This window comes from Sminthopsis crassicaudata, chromosome 1 (genome assembly GCF_048593235.1).
Source record: "Sminthopsis crassicaudata isolate SCR6 chromosome 1, ASM4859323v1, whole genome shotgun sequence".
Classification (NCBI taxonomy): Eukaryota; Metazoa; Chordata; class Mammalia; order Dasyuromorphia; family Dasyuridae; genus Sminthopsis; species Sminthopsis crassicaudata.
Genome location: NC_133617.1, coordinates 750431438 through 750454863, shown reverse-complemented (window position 1 = coordinate 750454863; position 23426 = coordinate 750431438). Strand labels below are relative to the sequence as shown.

The window sequence follows — 23426 nt, the reverse complement described above, 5'->3', positions numbered from 1 at the left end:
TTGTTGGGTTTCTTTTCGTGTCTCTTGCCACTTGGCTGCAGGGTGAATTTGTATAATTGGAATTTTAAGAGATGATCTAAATGGATTCTATCTATGGGAGAAGATCCCCCAGAAGTCCTGGTGGGTGGGTGGCATTGGGCTAATTGCATCAAATCCCAGAATATATTGAGGAATCTCAAGGGAGGTTGGTTTATTATCGATGAAAGAAAAACCGGTTGAAAAGAAAGTTCTGTTGCTTGGCCTCTGACCTTATTCCTCCACTGAAACTGCTCTGCCCAAGGTTAAAGGGATGGATCAGGGTACCCCTGAGTTTGGTAAACGCTCTCAGACAACTTGATGAGATTATAAGTCATGGAGCTTGCTTTCGAGGCACTTGAAGGGCACCTCTAGTGGAAGTAGCCCATTGTTCTAGACCTTTGAGGGAGAAGGACAGAAAGTCTCCGATTACTTCCCATTGACTGGAGCTGCATCCAAGACGCTTAAGGACCAAGAATCCTGAGGGGGATTGCGAAAAGGAGATAGTGATGGAAGTAAAAATGATCAGCATTGAGCTGGTGAAAAGCTGAATAATTAGAAAGTGAGGGAACAATTCAGAGATCCAGAGAACCCTGGGTACCATCACATAGATACTAATAGAGGGGAAGAGAGCTCTACAGTTTCCTTCATCACTTAGGGCTTCCCTCCATAACCAGAAAGGTTCCTTGAGTTCAAGAAATTGAACAATATAGCACTACTGTCTATCTACCCAGGTTACTTATACCTTCGGAATCCAATACTTAACGTGCAACAAGAAAATTGCATTTACACACATATATTGTATCTAGGTTTTATTGTAACACATGTAAAATGTATGGGATTGCCTGTCATCGGGGGGAGGGAATGGAGGGAGGGGGGGATAATTTGGAAAAATGAATACAAGGGATAATATTATTTTAAAAATTATTCATGCATATATACTGTGAAAAAAAATTCTAAATAAAAAAAAGAAAGAAATTGAACAAAAAGGAGGCAGCCTGACCAGTCTCACTTTCTTTACCTGATAATGAATGACTAAGAGTGAGTCTATGGTAACCCTGCCTCTCCCTTGGGTAGAGAGAGTAGGTTGGATTTAGGGGAGAAGAAAACTTGTGGACTAGGCTCCTATGTCCGAAAGAGGTTGGGGAGACGATGGTTTTTGCAGCTGGGAAACCCAGACTGGAGTGATGACAGGGTGGACAGAATCGATGGGGCAGGTCCAAAGGCGGCTCCAGGGTTTCCTTTTGTTCCGGGAAGGTCGTGTATCTGATGCGTTTTAGGAACACTTCTTTCATGCTGGTGCCTGGGATGAAGCAAGATGCTGTCTGTGTAACACTGACTTCAGGGTCGTCCTTCCCCCCTCCCCCACTCAAACCATGGGCTAGATCCCAGAGGGTCAGTTCCTACCCAGCCTCCACAGGCTCTAGCAGGAACAATGAGGGGCTGGGGCTTCTGTCATTCACAGGCCCCCATTGCTGTCCTTCTTACCGTCAGCCAGTTAGAAAAGATATTTACTTACTAAGCTGACAAGCTGGTACTACCTGAAGATATTTACTACAAAAACTGCTCCTCCCCCAGAACAACAACTGGCATCATCTCTCCCTTTACACTCCCAAGTTCCTTGGGGATGCTGCCTTGGTTTTAAAGCAGAAAGATGCTGAGTCACATGATCAGAAACACGTGGAGCAAAGAGGCAACTCAGCTTCCTGGCCCCAGAGTCCCTTTCTGCCTTTATAAAGGGCATATGTGTCCTTCTTCCTTCCTCCTTCCTTCCTCCTTTCTTCCCTCTTTCCCCCCCTTCCTTCCTTTCCTTCCTTCCTTCCTTCCTTCCTTCCTTCCTTCCTTCCTTCCTTCCTTTCCTTCCTTCCTTCCTTCCTCCCTCCCTCCCTCCCTCCCTCCCTTCCCTTCCTTTCTTTCCTTTCCTTTCCTTCCCTTCCCTTTCCTTCCTTCCTTCCTTCCTTCCTTCCTTCCTTCCTTCCTTCCTTCCTTCCTTCCTTCCTTCCTTCCTTCCTTCCTTCCTTCCTCCCTCCCTCCCTCCCTTCCCTTCCCTTCCCTTCCCTTCCTTCCTTCCCTTCCCCTTCCTTCCTTCCTTCCTTCCTTCCTTCCTTCCTTCCTTCCTTCCTTCCTTCCTTCCTTCCTTCCTTCCTTCCTTCCTTCCTTCCTTCCTTCCTTCCTTCCTTCCTTTCCTTCCTTTCTTCCTTCCTTCCTTCCTTCCTTCCCTCCTTCCCTCCTTCCCTCCTTCCCTCCTTCCCTCCTTCCCTCCTTCCCTCCTTCCCTCCTTCCCTCCTTCCCTCCTTCCCTCCTTCCTTCCTTCCTTCCTTCCTTCCTTCCTTCCTTCCTTCCTTCCTTCCTTCCTTCCTTCCTTCCTTCCTTCCTTCCTTCCTTCCTTCCTTCCTTCCTTCCTTCCTTCCTTCCTTCCTTCCTTCCTTCCTTCCTTCCTTCCTTCCTTCCTCCCCTCTTTCCCCCCTCCCTCCTTTCCCATCATTCTTCCTTGCTTCCTGTCAGATCTCTGGCCGTGGTGGTGGGTTGAGTGCCATGAGGATGAGCACGGGATGTTTTCTGACTTAGCCACCGGGGGAGCCGTGGGCCGTCTGGTTCTCATCCCAGATTCCCGGGACCACGCAGCCGCCGCTGGCCCGTCCATCCAGCGAGTCTTCACGGAACAAGGAGGAGAGCCCAAAGCCGGGACGATCGCCCTCTGGGCACATGCGCCAATCCGGCGGCCAGCGCGGGGGGGGGGGGGGGGGGAGCGCCTTTGGGCTGTTGAAGGGACACGCGGCGCTTCAGAGACGGTCACATGACCGGGATGGCGGAGCTCCGGCCGCAGCTCCGCTGCCCCCCCACACACACACATGAGAACACGGTTTCCCGGCGGGCGGCCGCGGGTGGGGAGGAGCCACTTCCCGGCGCGACGGTGGGAGGGAAAGGGCCGCTTGGCCACGGAGCCCCCTGGGCCGGAGGCAGCTGCGACAGCAGCACAGGAGCCCCCCCCCCCCCCAGCCGGACCGGGCGCTGCCCCCGAGGACGGGGCCCGTGCCCGGCCGGTGCAGGACGCCGCAGCATCGCCCGCAGGCAGCTCCAGATTCTGACCGAGGGGAAGCCGCGTCCGCAGCCCCACGGCCGGGGCGGAGGGGGGCGCTCGCGCCCGCTGACAGGGGGCACAGCCCTGGGCTCCGCTCCCCGCACCGAGGGAGTTTGGAAAGTGCCCCCCCCCATCCTCAGCACCCGCCGGCTGGACTTGTCTCCCAGTGCTGGGACAGTGTCTGGCGCCCGGTGGGGGGTTGGCGGTCGCTCACTGACCGGACCGACGGCGGGCCCGGGGCCCCGGACTGGGCTCCCTCCCCCCCTCAGAAAAAAGGCCAGAAGATAGGGGAGGGGGGAGCCCCTCCGAGCCAGAGCGCTGGGTCCCGGTGGCCAGCAGAGGGCGACAGAGCGTCCTCCCCGCAGGAGCCCAAGCCCGGCTGGGAGTCTGGTTCTGGAACGTCCCGGGCCCCGAACTCCGGGCTCCGTCGGGGGCCCGCCCCTCCCCCACCCCGAGAGGAGCCCGTCGGTAGTGAAGGGAGCAGGAGCTCCCGTGGCTCCCGCAAGCTGCCCCGCCGCCAGAGGGAGCCCGGGCGCCGCTGGAGTCCCTCCTCCCCTGCGGAGGCTCCATCCCCGGCCCGGTGCATGGCACCTGTGCGGCACCCACTCTGGGCCAGGCGGGGGGGGTGCTCGGGCGTCGCCCTCCGGAGGAGGCAAACATCCAAACACACCCGAGTGCCGAACCACAGAGGGGGAGCGCGGGTCTAATCTATGTTAGACTACGGAACGAGACTTCCAGAGGGCCGGGGGGGGGGGGGGGGGGGGGGGAGAGGGGGCAGCGGGAGGGGGCCCAGGAGAAGGCGGGCGGAAGCAGCCCCAGGCTCTCCTGGAAGGCCGGGGAGAAAACCGCCAGGGGCGCTGACGTGGGTCCCGCGTGTGGGCTCCGTCTGCTCCGGTGGCTGCGGAGGCGGGTTCTTAGCTGTCCCCTCTCTCATTCTCTCCCCTCCAGCGCCCAGGAATGCAGCTCCTTCCGCAGAGGCTCCCCACTTACTCAGCGGTCACTCAGCCCGCAGTCTGTAGACACCCCGCATGTCCGTATCTGGAGCCATTGCCTGCCCCCCTCCAAGCCCCGGCTCTCGCTGCCCCTAATCCAGGCCCCATCACCGCGGTCACTTGTGTGAGGTCTCCCGACGGGTCCACGGCCTCCAGTCTCTCCCCTCCCCCACCTCCGCCCAGCCCATATTCTAGGAGCCTTTGTCACTCCTCCTCAGCAAGTCCCGCGGTCCCTCCTTTTGTCTAGGATGAACAGAGCAGAGCCCGGGGCTCTGGAGTCCTTGTGACCATCCTGGAACAAGTGACACCTCCACAGGCACAAAGTATGGATTCTTCCCCGTCCTAGAGCACAAGACACCCCTGGGCTCCAGGACTTTGCACATCCTAGGAAGTTTAACATGCTGGCCGGCATCAAGAGTTTTAAGGAGAGGAAAAAGAAAAGGCCGAGAAGGAGAGTGGGGAATCCCGGCCTGTGTCAGTAGACTAGAGAAGAAAAGACAGGAAAGAAGGGTCCTGGGGCACTTGGAACTGAGTCGGGGCTAAGAAGCTCTCTCTGTGTATTTGGACTTTTGAATGGGCCTGGGATGGACAAGGGAACTGGAAGTCTGCGGAGGAAGGAGCTTCTCACGCTCTTAAGAAGGACGGTGTGGATTTCTTGGTGCCATTAACCGGGAAGTCACGCAATAACAATCCTAAAAAAATTGAGAAAGGATGGTTGAGACTTGTTTTTTCATTTTCTATAACAATAATTTTTCATTACAATTACATAGAACTTGCGTAGCCATTCCTCGATTGATGGGCATCTCTTCGATTTCCAATTCCTAGTCACCACAGAAAGAACTGCGATGAATATTTGGGTACAAATGGGTCCTTTTCCTTTTTTTGAATCTTTGAAACAGACTCAGCAGTGATATTGCCAGTTCAAAGGGTCTGCTACATCCCTGCCCTGTAAAGTTGGGGCTTCCAGGGACCTTGGAGGGCAGCGGGCCCAAGACTCTCATTTTATAGCTGAGGAAATCTAGGTGCAGAGTGGCTAAGTGACTTACCTAAGGTCACACTGCAGTAAAAGTCTGAGACGGGATTCCAACACCAGTCTGTCTGACCAGTCCAATGGCTCTGCTGGCCATCTGAGAGCTCCCGAGCCTCTGGGTCAATGCCAACAAGAAAGGGCCCCATCCTTGGAGGGGGCTCTCTCCCACTTGGACAGATAGCCCATCAGGTGGTATTTTTGCACCCCCAGATCTATCTCTGCATTCTTCCCTGTGCGATAAACAAACAGTCCTCCAACACCCTGCAAGCTCCCGGGTGCAGCAGGGAGAACGCACTCCTGCCAGCTGGGGCTGGGCTGCCACTCACTATCTGCTCCCTGCTCCAGCGCCCTTTATTCTGCCTTTCCCAACAACTTCACGCCCTTGGCCATTCTCGTCAGTGAGTCACGTTCCCACACCTCTGGCTGCCAGGGCAAAGAACACCTGGCTCCTCGTCATTTCCTTCAAGTCAAGCTGAGCTTTGTGCAAGTTCAGACGAGGGAGCTCGGTGTCTCCACCTCGCATCTGACCCTCTCCCCTTCCCACCAAAGGGAAGGGCCTTTCTTGTTAGTCTTCAGTCCCCAACAACGTCGTACATGTGCTTTGTGTGCATTAGGCAGGATAATGAACATTTGCTGAGCTGAAGCAGACGGAATAAATCGTGACTTATTCTGAAGACATTTTCAGTGATATAAAACCCAAACTTCTATAACAACTTTTCTAAGTGTGTTGTGCCTGCAAGAAAAACACGAGCAATCTGTGGGGAAACGTTGGGTAGGCAAATCTCTGAGTCTGTGGTTCACACGCAAACACGAGTGTTTTTGCACTGGACACCCCCATGTCTGCAATGTTCCAGCTCCTCACCTCCATCTCTTAAAACCTGTTTCATTTCAAACTCGACTCAGGAAACACCTTCTGCAGGAAGGACTTTCTTGGCCCCTCCTTCTCAAAGAGCCGGGTGTTTAATTCCTATTTATGTTGTATTTATTCTGCATATACTCAACATAAGTACACGGTACTGCTCCCTAGTAGACTGCAAACTCCTTGAGCAAAAGGGACATTCATCTTTTTCATCATTTTATCTTTTTCTTTTTGTGCCTGTCATAACTATTAAAATTTTTGGTACATAGTAGCTTCTTAATAAATTATTTTTTTTAAAAAATTCTTAATAGTATCTTATTTTTTCCAATTACATGTAAAGTTAATTTTCAACATTTATCTTTGTTAACACTGAGCTCCGAATTTTTCTCCTTCCCTCCCCACTCCCCAAGAGAGCAAGCAATCTGATGAAGTTTATGTACAAGCGTGTCATACATTTAATAAACTCTTAAGGATTAGTTGGTTCTTCAAAGTTGAACAGCACTACCATGAAAAACCATTTGGGGGCCTACAATAAGTAGGAAATGTTAAAAAAGGAAAAGGAGAAAAAGAAGAAAAGTGGAGTTCTGGAGGGGAGGATCAAGAAAAGGGACAGACGGCACTTCCTGCCCACGGGCAGGTTCAAAAAGATGCCATGTCCTGGCGAGACTTAGATGAACTAATGCTGAGTGAAACGAGCAGGACCAGGAGATCATTATACACTTCAACAACAATACTGTATGAGGATCAATTCTGATGGACGTGGCCCTCTCCAATAATGAGATGAACCAAATCAGTTCCATTTGTTCAATAATGAAGAGAACCAGCTACACCCAGCGAAAGAACTCTGGGAAATGAGTGTGAACCACTACATAGAATTCCTAATCCCTCTATTTTTGTTCGCCTGCATATTTGATTTCCTTCACAGGCTAATTTTACCTTATTTCAGAGCCCGATTCTTGTGCAGCAAAATAACGATATGGACATGTATACATATATTGTAGTTAAGATATACTTTAACATATTTAACATGTATTGGACTACCTGCCATCAGGGGAGGAGGTGGAGGGAACAGAAGGTTTTGCAATTGTCAATGCTGAAAAATTACCCATGCATATATCTTGTAATATAAAAAGCTATAATAATAATAATAATAATATGCCATGTGCACAGTACTTGGCACAGGGCTTCACAGCAGGAGCTCTTGGGCTGGCCCTTGAGAGATGTGTGGATTTTTAGCAATGGGGACCCGCTCACCGTTGGAGCTGGTAGGAATTGTTTGCTGGTGAATAGGAGGCAAGATCGGCCGGGGAGTGTTTGCAGACGTGGAGCGCCTCCTCCTGCTTTCCTGTGCTCTCCGGGACGGCCCTCAGGGCCAGGAGCCCTCCTCCTGCCCTTCTTTCTCTCTGGGGAGCGGTCTAATGCCTCTGATGCAGCCTTCTCTTCACGGATGACTCTCAAGCCAGCGTAGCCAGGACTTGTCCGATGGGTAGCCTGTCCGTGGGGTGCTCTGCCGGAGGCAGCCCCCACCTGGACTTCGGGGCCCGGACAAGTATCGTTTCCTGTCTGGGGGGGGGCTTTAGTTGGCTGCTGGCCTGGGGCTGAGAGTGCCCAAGAAAGGCCTCCATGACTTACCATCTCTTATCCTGACCCTGATAACTGCTGTGATCTCTGGCTAGCCCCAGGGGGCCAGAGACAGCATCTGCTCCCTTTATCCCTCTGCTCTTGGGTTAAGGAGAAGGATGGTGACCACAAGATGAATGTCCCAAGGTCGTAGGGCCATAGTCCAAGAACTTGGTCCGTACCGGTGTGCCGGCAGCCCCAAGGAGCCAGCCACTGCCCCAGCCCGGGAGCTGGGACCTGACAGAGGCTGATTGGTCTATTGGCCATCCTGCTTTCAGAAGACAGCCTGAGGGGGGGATGCTGGGGATAACCTGCTTTAAGTTGCCCCCCCTTCCTTGGGCTGTGGCAGGAGACAGCTTGCCCCGGTGCTGGGGGACGCTCTCCAAGTTCAGTTGTTTCTGTTGTTCTTGGTCCTTGTTTCTGGAAAAGACCTCGACCACCGCGTGAATCTGGCAGAATGACACAAAGGGCTGCGGTTCGCTCTCATCAGGCGGGGGACAACCCAGCCTCTGGGGTTTGCAGCGCTCTCCAGCCCCCACCACTGGAAGACTGTTCTCACCGGGCCCTTCTTGGGACAGACCTCCCCTGACTCACCGAGCCCCCACACCCTGCGCCAGCCCCGGCTGCGATGGCTTGCCAGTGTGGCTGCTGCCCCTGCTACAAGGAGCTGGCGACGGGGGACCCGGAAGTGGACGGGCGTCGCTGCAAAGGGCGCACCCAGAGGGCCCGTCCTCCCTGAACGCCCCACACCGTTCTTGCAGCTTCTCAGTGAACGGCCCTGGGTAAAAGCCAGCTGCTGACACTGCCACGAGGGGCCACGAGGGGCCACGAGGGGCCGCGGGCTGGTTGGTTCTCGGAGGACCAAGCCGACATCACTACATTGGGATAAAGGTCAGACTCCCCCAAGCTCAGAGCCTCTCCTCAGACCGGGCCCAAGTTGTCCCCGTGGACTTTAGGAGGGCGTGGTCTAACCTGAGCATCTGCCATTTCTTTTTGAAACTAGGATTTAACGAGTCAATGATTCAGGGGAGAGACTTAACAGGTGACGGATTGTGGACAACGGGCAGAACGGGGGGGCCGCTCCCCAAGGATCCTCCTCGGGACAGACGCGGTCGGAAGCATCCTGGTGACGACGTGCCAGTATGAGTTGGGGTCTACATGGCCCACACCCGTAGCCCCCCAACATTCCAGACTAGTTCTTGCAGGGGGCCATGGAACTTGTCAGCAGCTGTCCCACCAAGCCATCAATTCCAAGTTGGCCAAAAATCCTTGTCTCTCCCCGACTTCCCAAATGTGTCCCTGTTTTCCCACCAGTCTCAAAGCCTCTGCTTTGCCTCCCTCCTCCCCACTGCAGCCCCTTTCTGTGGGTTATCTCATCCCCTCCCCCCCAGACCCATGGCCGCTGCCCCAGTCCAGGTCCCCTCTTCCCTGAACAGCCGACGTCCGGCCAGCGCCGAGTTCCAGCACTTTGCTCCCAGTGTAGTCACTGGGAACATCCCGGGGTGTTCTAACATAAGGAGCAGCACAAAGATATTTTTTTAAAAAAACCAGAAGTTTATTGGTCTTTAAATGGCTCAAATTGCAAGTAAAAGAATTGGGTAATGGCATCAGCCTAAGACAAAGGAAGTCTCTGTGTCCCCCGGCTTCATAGCACCTCGGTACCCAGATAAAGGTCGAAGCAAAGTCCCGATGTTAGTGGTTAGGTTCCCTGGTTCGGTAAGACTGAAATGAGTAACATGAAGACAGACCAGCGTCCTGGACGTGGTTACAAGAGGAATTCTGCACATGGGATAGCCTAGGAAATGGAAGATGGACACACAACCCCTCCGTGACATGGTTACCGTGACAAGCCAAATGCGCGTCTCGAGTCTGCCGTGGACGGCTGCGGGTGCTCGCTCGCCAGCTGGGACGCCTGGGCCTTTCTGCCCTGTTGCTTCTGATCCTCTCAGACCTCCCCACACTGGGCCCGTCTGCCTCGGGGCAGCGCTCACACTGGGGGGCAGGTGCCAGAACAGGTTTCTGGAAAGTGAGTTTGCCGATACCAGCTCCGAGTATGAGGAGGTGCTGGCCGTTCTTCGTCAGTGAGCACGCCCAGACCCTGCCGGCTCTGCGGGTTACCAACGCCAGCGGGCCACGAAGAGGTTCCCGATCCTTGGGGAGTGACCAGCGGCCAGGAGGACCTTCCCCCTCAGGGGCCTCAGCTCGGGCACCAGGCCCGCGAACCGGACACCGAAGGGCGGCTCATGACGTACGGCCAAGTCCTGGGCCTCACGGAGGAGGAGGTTCTCCCACGAGGGGCCCGGCCGGACTCGCCGCGGGCAGGACCGGCTCCTCTCTGTCCCTGCAGACCGCTCTGTCTTCTGACCCGATGTGACTGGCCCTGGATTCCAAGCAGCGGGGTGGCCGGCCTTCCACACTGGGGGAGCAGACCAGCCCGGCTCCTCGGCCAGAATCATCCACATCACAACTGGCCTCCTCCCGCTCCGGTGCACGGAGACAACGTCCAGGGTTTCCGGGATTCGGGCAGAACGGGCTCAGAACCGGGCAGCAGCCTGCTGGTCTCCAGATTTTAAGTTAAGGCGTGTTCCAGCATCTCCCCATGCAAGCTGGCGGCCCGCCTTTCTCTCCGTGACCCCCCCAGGCATTAGATCCAGGCAGATCACGGGCGCAGGGCCGATCCTTTTCCAGAAATCAGCCGGACGCCCGTTACTCTCTCAGCCACCCCGTTCACAATCGTCGTTTCTCAAGGCAGTAGATCCGAGACTTGTTAAATGTATAAAATGTACCATCCCTCCACCACCCCCACCCCACCCCACCCCCCCTTTATTAGAACAGCTCAGGAATCACTGCCCGTGAGGCCCCCACGTGCACATGCGCCCCTCCCTCACGCACGCGCGCCCCCTCCCTCCCTCCCTCTCTACATTCCGGAGCTGTGATCATGGAGGCGATAATGAAATGGGCCGAACGCCGCTTCATGGTGAAGCCACATTAATCCTTGCGTTCCTCAGGGCAGTTCCGGTTCATGCTGTGAGTGATACGTGACCATTTCCAAAATGCGAAAGTAATTTCAGTCATTTGAGCCTTCCATGGCAATGCTTATAAATTATATTTATTAGTGTGGTCAAGACAAGGAAGAAGTTTGGGCCGGGATTATAAAATGCAGCATCTCTCTCTGATCCTCTTGGCCAAGCTTTTCCTCTTCTTCTTTCCATTCTTCTCTTTGCTGTCTTCCATCTTCCGAGCTCGAATTTCCCTCATTAAATCAAAAAATACCTGGAACAACCAAAGAAGATGTCCGTTAGGGGAGGACGGCTAAGGAGGCCGGGGGCTTCCGGCCTCCACGGGTCACTAAGGATGCCCAGGTTTGTCTGGGGGAGATGAGAGGAAAGCCAAGCTGTGGAGAAGGGACCCAGATTCTGGGGGTCACAGAGTCCCAGACCCATCCTCTGCAGGTCAAGGAACCCCCCAAAAGGGGCAGGACTTGCTCAGTTTCCCCCAGTTGTGGAGCTACAGCCAGGCTGGAAAGTGGGATCCTGGAACCAGACCCAAGACGTGTAAAGAGGGAAGGGCCTCAGCGTTCACCAAACTCAATCCCTTCATTGACAAGATGGGACGACTGAGGCTCACAGAGAGGGAGTGACTTAAGGGGGAGGGGTCACAGAGTTTGGGGCAGGATGTGCCCCTGAGCCCTTCGGGCATCAGGTCCAGATGCTGCTGCTACTGTACCTTACCCACCATATCCATCATGGCACCCTTGACATCCTGCTGCCTCCCCCGCACCATTCCCATGCACGCTGGCTCTCCCTTCACATTAGATTCAGTCTACATGCGGACACTGGGGTGCTTGGGGCGCTCCCCCGGCTGCCCCCCACCTCGGGCGTCTAGGGAAGTCCTGAAAACCCTGGGTCTCCTGATTCTGATTTCCTCTCTACCCTCTGGCCCCCCTTCCTCCTGTGAGACTGAGGACGGGCTGGGGAGGGGGGAAGTTCTGGCACAGGGGTCTGGGAGAAGAGCACCCACAATGCCCAGGAGCCACGGGGAGAAGCTGAGGGGATCGTGAGGGCCCCCCTCCTGCTCTTGGAGAATCCTCTCCCCCAACCCCCAACCTGGCTCCGTGGCCACAGAACGTTCTCTACGTGGAGGCGAGTGGCTGAGCACCGTCTGCTCCAGCAGCGAGGGAGGACAATTGTGAACTCAAGGTGAGAGCACATCCACCATTCCTGCAAAGCAATGCCTGCTGGGAGTCAGCGGGGTCATCACCGAGCAAACCCAGCTCGGGACGTTTTCAGTCTCAGTTTTAATGACAGGATTCTGAAGGAATGACTGATCTACCTGGCGTCTGAAAGCAAAAGGGGGGTGAGAACAGCTCCCCCGGGAAGTCCTGCACCAGCCTGGAAGAGCGCTTCACTTACTGAGCCTCACTCAAAAATGAGCTCACTCAAAAATGGCTTTTTTCATGGAAGGGGCTGGTTTTCTCCTCAGCATCAGAACCAAGTCCTGCTGACCGTGCTGCTGAGGGAGGGGAGCGCAGCAGCCCGAGTTAAAAAGGGCAAAGGCCCCTCTTTTAGTCCATCAGAGGATGTGCTCACAGGCAAGACCCCCAGAGACACATCAGACGTCTGACTGAGTCGGGAAGCAAGGAAGCTGCAGTGCGGCTCTGGGGGTCGGGGCTCCGCTTAGTCGCCCAGCCTCACACAGGGGCCAACGCCCAGACGAGGGGGACCAGCCCGGACCAGCCCGGCCTGAAGGCTCAAGCCCTGAAGGGAAACCGGAGTGATCCAAATGGAAGCTGCTTGGTGAATTTTTGCCTCAGAGTCAAATGACCAGGACAGAGGGCCGGAGCCATTGCCATGGCCCAAGGGGACACAGTCGAGTGTGGAAAGAGACCAGGACTTGGATTCAAATTCCAGCCTTCGCTGGCAGGACCATGGGCTTCATCTGCAAGAGGAGAGGGCCCCCCAGGCGAGCCCCCCGCTGCCACCTCACTCTAGGTTCCCTGAGTCTCTGCAGAGGGTGGACCAGCCCCCCTCAATTCCACCCGCCCATTCTAATGGGCCCCAGGGAGCATCCACACCCAACCGGCAGCACAGGCAGAGTCCATCACTAGCCAGGGAAAGCCGGCCCCCTTCTCTCGCTGCTCCTCCAGAGCTGACATCAGAGGGGGGGTGGGACTAGAGTCAAGTCCCACCAGCTCCGACAATCATGGGTTAAAGAGATGATGCCCCGGCCCAGAATCCTGCAATGATTCTTCCAGCGGAACCAGTAAGTAGCAGCCCTGTCCCATCCGGAGGCCAATGCCAAGGTTGGTCCTGAGGCCCCTGACTTTCACAGGCGATCACTCCTGAGAAAAGTGGGGCAGGAAGGGCCTCTCCTGGTTAGAGGTGGTGGGGGGAGAGGGGGCCTCTGGGGATAAAGGGGGCTCCTGACAATGCTGACTGCCTCAGGAACACTCCCTGGGGAAAGGCCCACTGGGCAAGCCTCCAGGGTTGGCTGACCCCTTCCCCTTCCCCCCATGTCGGCAGGCCCCCAGGGCTGGCTGCCCCCCCATACCCCCTTCACCCTCCGCCGGCCGCTGGGGCATTTACCTTATCGACGTTAGCACGAGTTTTGGCCGAGGTCTCTACGTAGTTGACATTCCACTGATCAGCTCTGTTTTTTGCGTCTTCTACAGAAACTTGTCTTTTATCTTCTAAATCTGATTTGTTACCAACTAGAAGAAAGGGAACGTTCTCATCCTCCTTGACTCTTAAAATCTGCTCCCTGGAAAAGAGGAAATCAAACAGTAAAAATGGGCACATTCTCACTCTATGTAAAAATATAAAAAAACCAAATGGAAATCTCCCCGGAGTCGTTCATTTCATTCTGTTTTGAAACACTGAGCTCACTTGCCGTTTGAACAGATAATCACTAAAACCACATACATGTTAGCATGTTTAACATGTATTGGATTGCTTGCCATCTAGAGGAGGGGGTGGGGGGAAAGAGGGGAAAATCGGAAACACAAGGCTATGCAGGGGTCAATGCTGTCAAATTATCCATGCATATGGTTTAAAAATAAAGTTTTTTAAAAAAAAAATAATAAAATTAATTAATAATTTTTTTAAAAGTTCCAAATACTCTGCCTTAATTTTTCACCGATAAACAATCACTGATTATATGAATATATTATATTTCGGCCATTTTTGGCCAAAAAAGCAACAGAAAAAATCCACGCGTGAGAAGATATGGGAAAATGGGGCAGGAAAAGGCAAGAGTTACAACGGCAGAGCCCCATCCAGTGCTCTATTTAGAATATGCTCAAGTAATATCGTATTAAATACTGGACAGCCTCAGGAAAAAATAAACAAGAGCCACAACTCTACAACAGAGTGGAGCTGGATTTCAAAAACCTTGTCAAGTTCAGTTAAGGAACTGCTTCGAAGTGAAGTGAGCAGAACCAGAGGATCACTGCATACAGTGATCATCACTCCACGACTGCGGATAATTTGGCTCTCTTCAGCAACACAATCATCCAAGACGATCCCAAATCTTCCGATGACAAATGCTCTCTGCCTCCAGAGAAGGAACTGACAGAATCGGAAAGCACTCACACACGCTTTTAAAAACATTTTCTTCATTTCAATAACAACATGGAGAGATATTTTTATGATGCACACAGATAATCCATGTTGAACTGTTTGTTTTCTCAATGGGGGAGAGAGTGAAAGAGGGAAGAAGAGAATTTAGAATTAACAGTTTTTTTAAAAAGTTAAAAATTGCTTTTACGTGTAATTGGGAAAAAAATGTTGATGAAATCCCAGCATTCTCAGCGGTGACTCATTTTCCTCATATGATAAAGCTGGAAATGGAGAACAGAGTCCCCCGTGTCAGGGGATACACATGTCTGAGGCAAGAAGCTCCTCCTGACCCAGATCCCTTTTTTGGGATCCAAGTTTCCCTGAACATGGGCCTGCAGAAAGTCCAGAAACTGCTGGGCAAGGGAGGCAGCCACAAAGTCAAGCCACATCGCTGAGTGCACCTTAAGAGAAAGTTGGGGGAAGGCCCTTGTCTGCAGGCCCCGGGATAGAATCTCAGGCTGTGAAAGAGCTAGAAACTGTGATGACAAAGAAGCAGCAAGGGACAAAGAGGGGCTGGGAGCACCCGCAGCTTGTCGGCGTGCCAGGAGAAAGGGACCGATCAGCGATCTACCTGAAGTCAGCAGTTGCTGCAAAAGACTCCAGCTCGGTGATGGAGAAGACACACAGGAAGCCCTCCCCGCTGCGGAAGTAGTTGTCTCTGATGGCGGCGTAGTCCTCCTGGCCCGCCGTGTCCAGGATGTCGATCTGCACCTCCTCCCCGTCCAGGACCACCTTCTTCCGGTAGCTGTCGGCTTTGGTCGGCTCATAGTCTTCTACAAACTGGAAAAGAATAAAGTCCCGTCTCAGCGGGCCCCCAGCCCACCCCGAGCCATGCGAGCCATGCGCACCCTCTCCCAGCGGAGGACCGAGGCATGCTGCTTTGGAGTCAGGGGCCCCTAGGGTGAATCCCAGTGCTGCTCCCCTTGCTCTCAGGCCCAAGGAGCTGCACTTTGACCCAGGGTGTCCCCATGTGACCCAGGCCAAATGGACATCAAGTTCTTCTCCCACACACTCAAGGCCTGCAAAAGCCCTTTATCTGCCTCTACTTTGTCATGGGAATTCCTGGGTGGAAAACCCTTCTACCTACGGCTACAGCCATTTCCTGCACAATCTTAGGGGACTTTTACAGGGTTTTCAGGCTTAAAAAGCACTTCATATACATAAAATCACTGGGTTTTATCTCTTTAAAATGGGATCTTGCAGACCCAAAACACTTACAAACTTGTCACGCAGTGGGCCTGGCACACAGTAGGTGCACAAAACTTATGGAAGCGAAGCAGGGCATTTCCTAATGAGATCCGGCTAAGAGACAGAAGTGGGGGCTGGCAACAGTGGAGACCCGGCTTCAAGTCTGGGCTGCCTCAGTCTCTGCATCTGGATTACGGCCCGAGCCCCTCCCACAAGTGCCCTGGGGGGGCCAAGTCCCCTCGTCAGAAACTCTCTGTGGCTTCCCAGAGGCTGGAAGTTAGGAGGCCCCGAGAACAACCCGTGCCTCTGCTTCCCCCGTGGGGCCTGGCAAGTGGAAGGTATTTTAGAAACACTCCCCCCTTATGTCACTCACAGAAATGGAGCCGATGTACAAACTTGGCTTACCTCGTCGTACATGAACTGTAGGGTCAGAGCAGATTTCCCCACGCCACCACTGCCCACCATGATGACTTTGTGCAGAGCCAGAGAATTCTGCCCTTTGGGCTTATTTGCCGCCATCTTTGGTTATGGAAGTCTCCCAGGAGGAAAGAAGAATCTAAAGCAAAAGAAAAGAAAATGTTTCATTCCATTCTCTCCTAGAGCTTTTAGTTCTGCGGGGACCCCCAGCTGAGAGAAGGAACAACAAAACCAGACCCTCGGGAACTCTCTGTGGAAAGAGATCAAGTGAATGAGTGTGTGTGTGTGTGTGTGTGTGTGTGTGTGTGTGTGTGTGTCCATGTCCCCAAGGGGGGCCCCATTACTGTGGCTCCAGGCCCACCTCTCACCCCAGCCTGGACTCCCTGATTAGCACGAGCCCACGTCCGTGGCCCCAGCAGCCTATGGCCTGCACAAACAACAGTGAACGACACTCTCGTCTACGGGACAGAAATGACATCTATTCCTCCAAAACTCACTTTTGAACAACTGACAAATGTCCCGTCTAAGCAGAGTTATTCTGAGTGGGTGGCGACCCTGTCAAAAATCTGCTGCCACCTTTCCCATCGTGAGACTCTGTCACATGCCCTTCGAGGGGACGGGAAGATTCGGAGTTGTCCCTTCCACGGGCAGCTCCCAACCCCCACCAACGCTGGGCTCTCCTCTGCCTTGTTTTTTAAGAGAGATCCTGGTGAGGAGGTGCCCTCCCCCAACAGCTCCATCACTGCCTCCTTTGCTACTGGCTGCCTTGCCCAGGGTAACCCAACCAACGAGGGTTTATTAAGAGCCTTCTAAATGTGCTAGGCCCTGGCCTTAGCAAAGAATGGGAAAACAGTCCCTGCCTTCAAGAAACTTGTGCTCTCATGAGGAGGGCTCCCCACAGGCTGTAGATGATTTAATTACCGATCAGCCGCAGAGGGAGGTACCAAGGGCAAGGAGAGCCTAGAAGGAGAATCGGGAGGAGATAAGCCTGCAAGGAAGGAGGCGGCCAGGTTACAAAGGCTCTAAGAGCCAAATGGGCAGGTGGGAGCCATTGTCTGTAGGAGAGAGAACCGGGACCTCGGCCTTGCTGCCACCAGCCTTTACTCACATGTGATTTTATCTTTTTGTACAGAATCTGAGCAAACAGGGGAGAGGCTGGGGGGGAATTCCCCCAATCTCCTGTTTCTGGGCCACACGAGACTCCTCCAGAAGGCAGCAGCCCAGCTTGCAGCCCGGAGAGTGAGCCAGCAAAGGCCGCCAGCAGCCCGGCCCAGACGGGCTGCCCCAAAATGCGAGATCCATGGCTCGGTCTTCCTTCCAGAGAAAAAACAAGTGCTCGATGCTCTCTGAAGGATCTGGCCCAACAAATACAAAGTCCAAACCCAAGCCTGGTTGGCTTCAGTCTGGGGGCCGGCCTCCTCTAGGAATCCTGCCCTATTTTGCTTGGACCCTTGGGGATGCCAACCTGTAACCCGCAGGTGCGGGGGGCCAGGGCTCCATGGGCAGGCCCCAAGGGGAAGGATGCAGAGACAAACAGAAGTGAAGATCTCAGTCAGCCGGAGACTCAGGGGACAGTGCTCAGGACCAGAGTTCGAGTGCAGCGTCAGGCCCTTCCTAAGCAGAGAGGTTCTGGACTCTGTCTCAGTTTCCTGACAGTGTATCATTTAAATGCCAGCTGGGATCAGAGGGACAAAGCGGCTCGGGCAAAGCTTCCTCACCCATCACAGAGGTCACAAAATGATGATTTTGTCTGATTTGTCTACCTAGTTTTAGACCTAGATACCTGGAGTGCTGCAAAAATTTCTCAGGCAAAAAGGAGCTGCGAGTGAAAACGAATTTAGGAAGCGCTGGCCTGAGAGACTTCTCCCCAGAAACACAAGCCCGTCTCCACCTGGGCCTGGCAGCAGAGGGGCGGCTGGACTAGATCCCGTCACCTTGTCCAGACCCTGCTTCCCCAGCTGTCACCAGGCCCCAGGCTGCCTCCTGCCCCCTCAGACGGGGCGGGGACAGACAGGAGAATCAGTTCACGACATCTCGACTGGCGGTCACCGGATCTGCCGCCTAGATTCTTCCTTCCTTTGACTCTAAGATAATTATTTCTGATAATGAAGACTCAAGTAGCGTCAATCCATCATAACTACTGTCGCTTTGGCCACAAGACTCAGTTATTACTGAATAAAGGTGGGAATCATTGGAGAATCATTTCCTTTAATGTTTAATGAGAGTAATTAAACAATAAGCAAGAAAGTAGCATGGCCTCATATGGAAATATGTTAAAAATGAATGTACCCGGCTAACATACCAGGCTGTTTGCTCGTGTGGGGGGAGGGGGTAAGGGAGAAAAAAAAAATTGGAATTCAGAGTCTTGATCTAACCATTCTGGAGCGCAACTGGGAACTCTGCCCAAAGGGCTGTCAAACTGCAAAGCCACAGCGTCCAAATCCAGCAGCGTCTCTACTGGGCCCGTATCCCAAAGAGAGCATAACAAAGGGAAAAGGACACATGTGCAAAAATGTTGTGGCGGCCTTTTTTGTGGTGGCAAAGAACTGGGAAATGAATGGATGCCCATCAGCTGGAGAGTGGCTGAATTAAGTGAGTGCATATGGATGTTATGGAATATTATTGTTCTGTAAGAAACGATCAGCAGGAGGATTTCAGAGAGGCCGGAGGAGACTGACAGGAACTGATGCTGAGTGAAACGAACAGAACCAGGAGAATTGTACATGGCAACAGCAAGATTATGTGATGATCAATTCTGATGGACGTGGCTACTAGTGTGACAGCAAGAATAGCAATCAAAAGGTTAAAAAAGTAGGACGAAGAGCTCCGGCCTCCTTAAAGAGAGCCCTCCCCAGACCCCAGCTAGATCCCCTCATCGTGGCTGGTCACTCAGGTCACAAATATGACCAGTATACAATTGTTCTTGTGGGCAGTGAGCTCACAGTCAGGAAGAGTGAGTCCCAAAGGGAAAGGAGTTCACTTAACCTTCAGACATGCATTCAATACATCGCAGGCCCTGAATTCAACTCCAGACACTTAACACTTTCTAGCTGTGTGACCCTGGGCAAGGGCCTGTTATGTAATGCTTGTAGCAAGAAAAGAATTGGTCAAAAGACAGTTTACAGATTTAATCATTAGGTTTCCAGGAAAAAGTCTAATCTTCATTTGCTTCGGATTCTATGGCAAATTAGCTCTAAGTTTATAATTTATGCATTCTACCATAAATAAGTAGCTTGAGCTCCTGGAAGAGCTGCCGGTTGTAATTATATAAAAGATCTCTCACTCTGAAGTTAAGCCTCGCTAATTTGAAACAGGAGGAACTGAAGAAAACTCTGCCTGAAGGGGACCGAGCTCCCAACATGCCTTAGTAGAGCAACTTTGAAGTTCATAGCAGACGAAAACACGAGCAAGAAATCCAATGAGAAATAATGCCACAAAAATTTTAAATAAAATACTAGCAAGGACTCCAGCAATATGTCACAAAGATCACAACCCGGTGGGAGATATACCAGGAATGGAGGGCTGGCTCAATGTTAGGAAAATTATCAACAAAATTGACTAAATCAACCACAAAAAACACCAGAAAACATAGGATTATCTCAACAGAAGCAGGAAAAGCTTTTGACAAAGTACAGCACCTGTTCCTATTAAAACTACTAGAGCACAGGAATGGCGCTTTCCTTAAAATGATAAGTGGGATCAATCTAAGACTATCAGTAAGCATTGTTTATAATAAGAATAAGCTAAAGGGGGCAGCTAGGTGGCACAGTGGATAGAGCACCAGCCTTGAATTCAGGAGGACCCGAGTTCAAATATGGTCTCAGACACTTAACACTTCCTAGCTGTGTGACCCTGGGCAAGTCACTTAACCCCAGCCTCAAAAAAAAAAAAAAAAAAAAAAAAAAAAAAAATTAAAAATGTTCTTTACATTTAATTTTATATATAACTAGAAAAAAACAATACCATTAAAAAAAAATTGAGAAGCAACAGAAAGTGACTTCTGTTTCCCTGATAAAGGAGCATGGTGCTCAGAAAGTCCTGGGATACAGCATGACCAGGTATCATAGATGTTCTAGGCCCAGGAGTTTGAAACACCACAGATCCAGGGAAGATCAACTCCAGGAGGTGGAGGGCAGCACAGGAAGTCAGGGTCAATTACACAAGATAATGTCAAATTGATCTCTCTTCTGCAAAATATGGCACAAAAAATAAATTAAAAAGGGAAAACATAAGAACAAGAAAACTGAATCAAATTTATATCATCCAGTAATAAATTCAGTATCTTAATAGATTTTCATAGGAACACAGATTCAAAGCTGAAAGGGACCTCCAAAGTCTCATTATTCCTCTTCAGAAATCCTAAAATCTAGCCAGAGAGGTTTTCTTCCTGGTCCTCTCACATGACAATCTTCCAGTAAGCCTTCTCATACAGCTCCTCATTGCTTCCATCTCTTAAAATCTCAGTTTCCTTTCCAGTTTACCTAAAAATAGGCTTCATAGGTGAAACCCTCCTTGATTTTTCTAGCTTCTAGTATTTTTCCCTAAAAAAAAATTACCATTTATTTGCTTTTGCTTGGTATGGTTTCAAACAGGTACCTTATCTCCCTAGACAAAATCTAAGCTCTTTGAGGGCAGGAACTGTTTCATTTTCGTTTTCTTATCCTTAACCCTAGCCCAGTGCTTAACACATAGTAGGTATTCAATATATTCTGAGTGAATGATTTGTGATCTCATCAACATAAGCGCTCCTCCCAACAATACACACTGGATCCCACTCACACCTTCTCATCCTCAGAGGCTGTCTATGTTCTCCTAGAAATCTTTCTGAGGAATCAGCCCAACGTGCTCCCCTGGGAGCCTCTCCACCTTGATAATGAACACCCTTGGATGCAGAAGGCAATGAAGGTTGTCCATGAGTGCTTCCCTGCTTCTGCTACGTAACCAGTTCACTTACAGTCATCTCTCTTTGATGACATCCTTTTCTTCATTATTATTATTTGGGCACACATTACTTCATGAAGCATGTTGAGAGAAAAATCAGTACAGAAGGGAAAAATCATGAGAAAGAAAAGAAAAAAGAAGTGCACATAGCGTGTGTTGATTTACACTGTCTCCAGAGTTCTTTTTCTGGTTGCAGATGGAGGCATCATGTGTCCAAAGTCTATTGGGATTGCCTTGGATGATAACATTCTTTACACAATTCTTCTGTGGAAATATGTTGTAATCCACTTACACCCACCACGTGCCTTTCCCTTGCTCTTTGGATGACCTTTTATTATTTGGGAACTATGGGATTCTAATGATTTGAAGTCATATAGCATCATTAAAAAAGATTTTTTTAAAGATAGGGCTTGGTTTCAAGGAGATGTTTGGAGTTATTAAAAACCAAAATATTTCCTGCAAAACACTTCAGCACATTTTCCTACTCTTATTTGATTTGGGGTCCATTTGATCTCCCAACTGTACGTCTGTTTCAACTCTATATACCGTGTGTGTGTGTGTGTGTGTGTGTGTGTGTGTGTGTGTGTAATATATTATATATATACTATGTACTCTCTGCCAGTGGTCCTCAAACTTTTTAAATAGGGGCCCAGTTCCCTGTCCCTCAGACTGTGGGAGGCCGGACTAGAGTAAAAACAAAAGCTCACCCTCTGTCTCCCCTCAGCCCATTTGCCATAACCCGGCGGGCCACATAAATGTCCTCAGTGGGCCACATGTGGCCCACGGCCGTAGTTTGAGAACCCCTGCTCTACGCTGATGGACCATCTCTATAAATACAACTGTCACCACCACTACCATTCACATTTATGGAGTGCTGTAAGGTTTGTAAAGAGATTTACATATGTTATCTCATTTAATCCTCACAATAAACCTGAACAGTAGGCACTGTTACCCACATATTATCGAGGAGAAAAAGAGCTCGATCACATCCCAATCACAGGTTTGCAAGTGAAATTCAAATTCAGGTTCTTTTAATTCTTAAGCCCAACACTCGATCCATCAGAGTAGGCTGTCTACCTGTACACGTGCTTCATCATCCACTTGATTTTTCCTGTGCACATAGTAAGAATATATGTATCCCTCCTTGGGAGACAGAACAATCATGGGTTTGATGCAATCAACACATCCACAAACAAAAATCTCCCTTTTCCTTTTATCCCTAACATCTTCCATGACACTGGAAATTACCTTTCGTGACTATAGGTCTCCTTATAGTACAATTTAACAATCAGATGATTGAACAGTGTTATCTCTGTTATTTCTTTCAAGGATTCTTAATGGTGATGAACATTTAAAAAGTTATGAGATGGGGCAGCTAGGTGGCGCAGTGGATAGCGCGCCAGCCTTGAATTCAAGAGGACCCGAGTTCAAATCTGGTCTCAGACACTTAACACTTCCTAGCTGTGTGACCCTGGGCAAGTCACTTAACCCGAGCCTCACCAAAAAAAAAAAAAAAAAAAAAAAGTTATGAGATAAGGGGCAGCTAGGGGGCGCAGTGGATAGAGCACCAGCTCTGAAGTCAGAAGGACCCAAGTTCAAATGTGACCTCAGACTTCCTGGCTGTGTGATCCTGGGCAAGTCACTTAACCCCCATTGCCTCAACCCCCCCCCCCAAAAAAAAAAACAAGTTATGAGATACCTAGATAAAAACAAGTCAAATACTTTTACAAATTTTAACAATAAGCAAAATGGACTCTTGAATTCATTAATTCATTAAACACCCTTCAGTTAGAGAATGAAATCAAAATGCCATCAGCTCCCTTCATGGAGGAAGACCACCATGCCCAGGCACTCAAAACAGCATACAATTCACTTGGTTTTCACAGGTATGACAGACAAGCTGAATTCAAGCCGACTCTGCGGTTTCTGGGAGGGCAGGTCCAACGTCACTGGATGAGTTCGATGAAATGAAGCTCCGTGACCCACCTAGTAAGAATGACCAGTCGGTACTCCAGAGGAATAAAGCCTCTTGCACCCTTGCAAGTTATTTCAGGAGTTCCCGCTCGCCCTGTTACCAAAAGCTGGGCTAGGATTAGCTTTGAACTTTTCATCCAACTATGTCACGGCTGACTAGGATTTCGCTGCTCCCGTTTTGCTAGCGCGCTGGGAAAGCTTCCCTCATCTCTATTTCATGGATGAATTTCATGTATCAGTTAGCAAACATGACACTGTCTTTAGCCTGATCCTTTAACACACAGAAATCACCCATCTCCTTCAGCAAAAAAGAAATGACTCGGACCTGAAAGAGGTGATACAAAAGTAATTTCTCACAGGATTTTAAACAGTAGGCTTTTAAAACGAACTCTGAGCAGGGAACTTAATCCTAAGAGAGGCCTGTGGGCAATCAGGATCCAAATCAAGCTGACACACAAGTTTTAGGCCAACCCTTTAAAAGTCCCAGGAATACACTTAAATAAATAAAACACAGCCAAATGGAAGCTAAAACGGAAAGCAGATTTTTCATTTTTTGAGTGCAATATTGAAATGAATTAATTATTGTGAGCCAATCTTATTTCAAAAGACAAAATGCAAAATCATATTATTTTTAAAAGAAACTCAACTTGTCCCATGAGTCATTTCTGCAAATGTAGCAGCTGGAACACTT

The 23426-nt window shown here is 50.9% G+C and overlaps 1 protein-coding gene across 2 annotated transcripts in view; it reads right to left on the bottom strand.

The window, feature by feature from the left end:
- Positions 1–10689: 10689 nt before the first annotated feature.
- Positions 10690–23426, bottom strand: part of RALA (RAS like proto-oncogene A) — a 45727-nt gene continuing 32990 nt past the window's right edge. For both annotated transcript variants that reach the window (XM_074284494.1, XM_074284496.1), the window contains exons 3-6: positions 15809–15959; positions 14787–14995; positions 13184–13358; positions 10690–10871 (exon numbers count right to left, since the gene is read on the bottom strand). In XM_074284494.1, the coding sequence (XP_074140595.1) occupies positions 10749–10871; positions 13184–13358; positions 14787–14995; positions 15809–15922 (621 nt within the window). In that variant the 5' untranslated portion in view covers positions 15923–15959 and the 3' untranslated portion in view covers positions 10690–10748. The remainder of the gene's footprint in view (positions 10872–13183; positions 13359–14786; positions 14996–15808; positions 15960–23426) is intronic.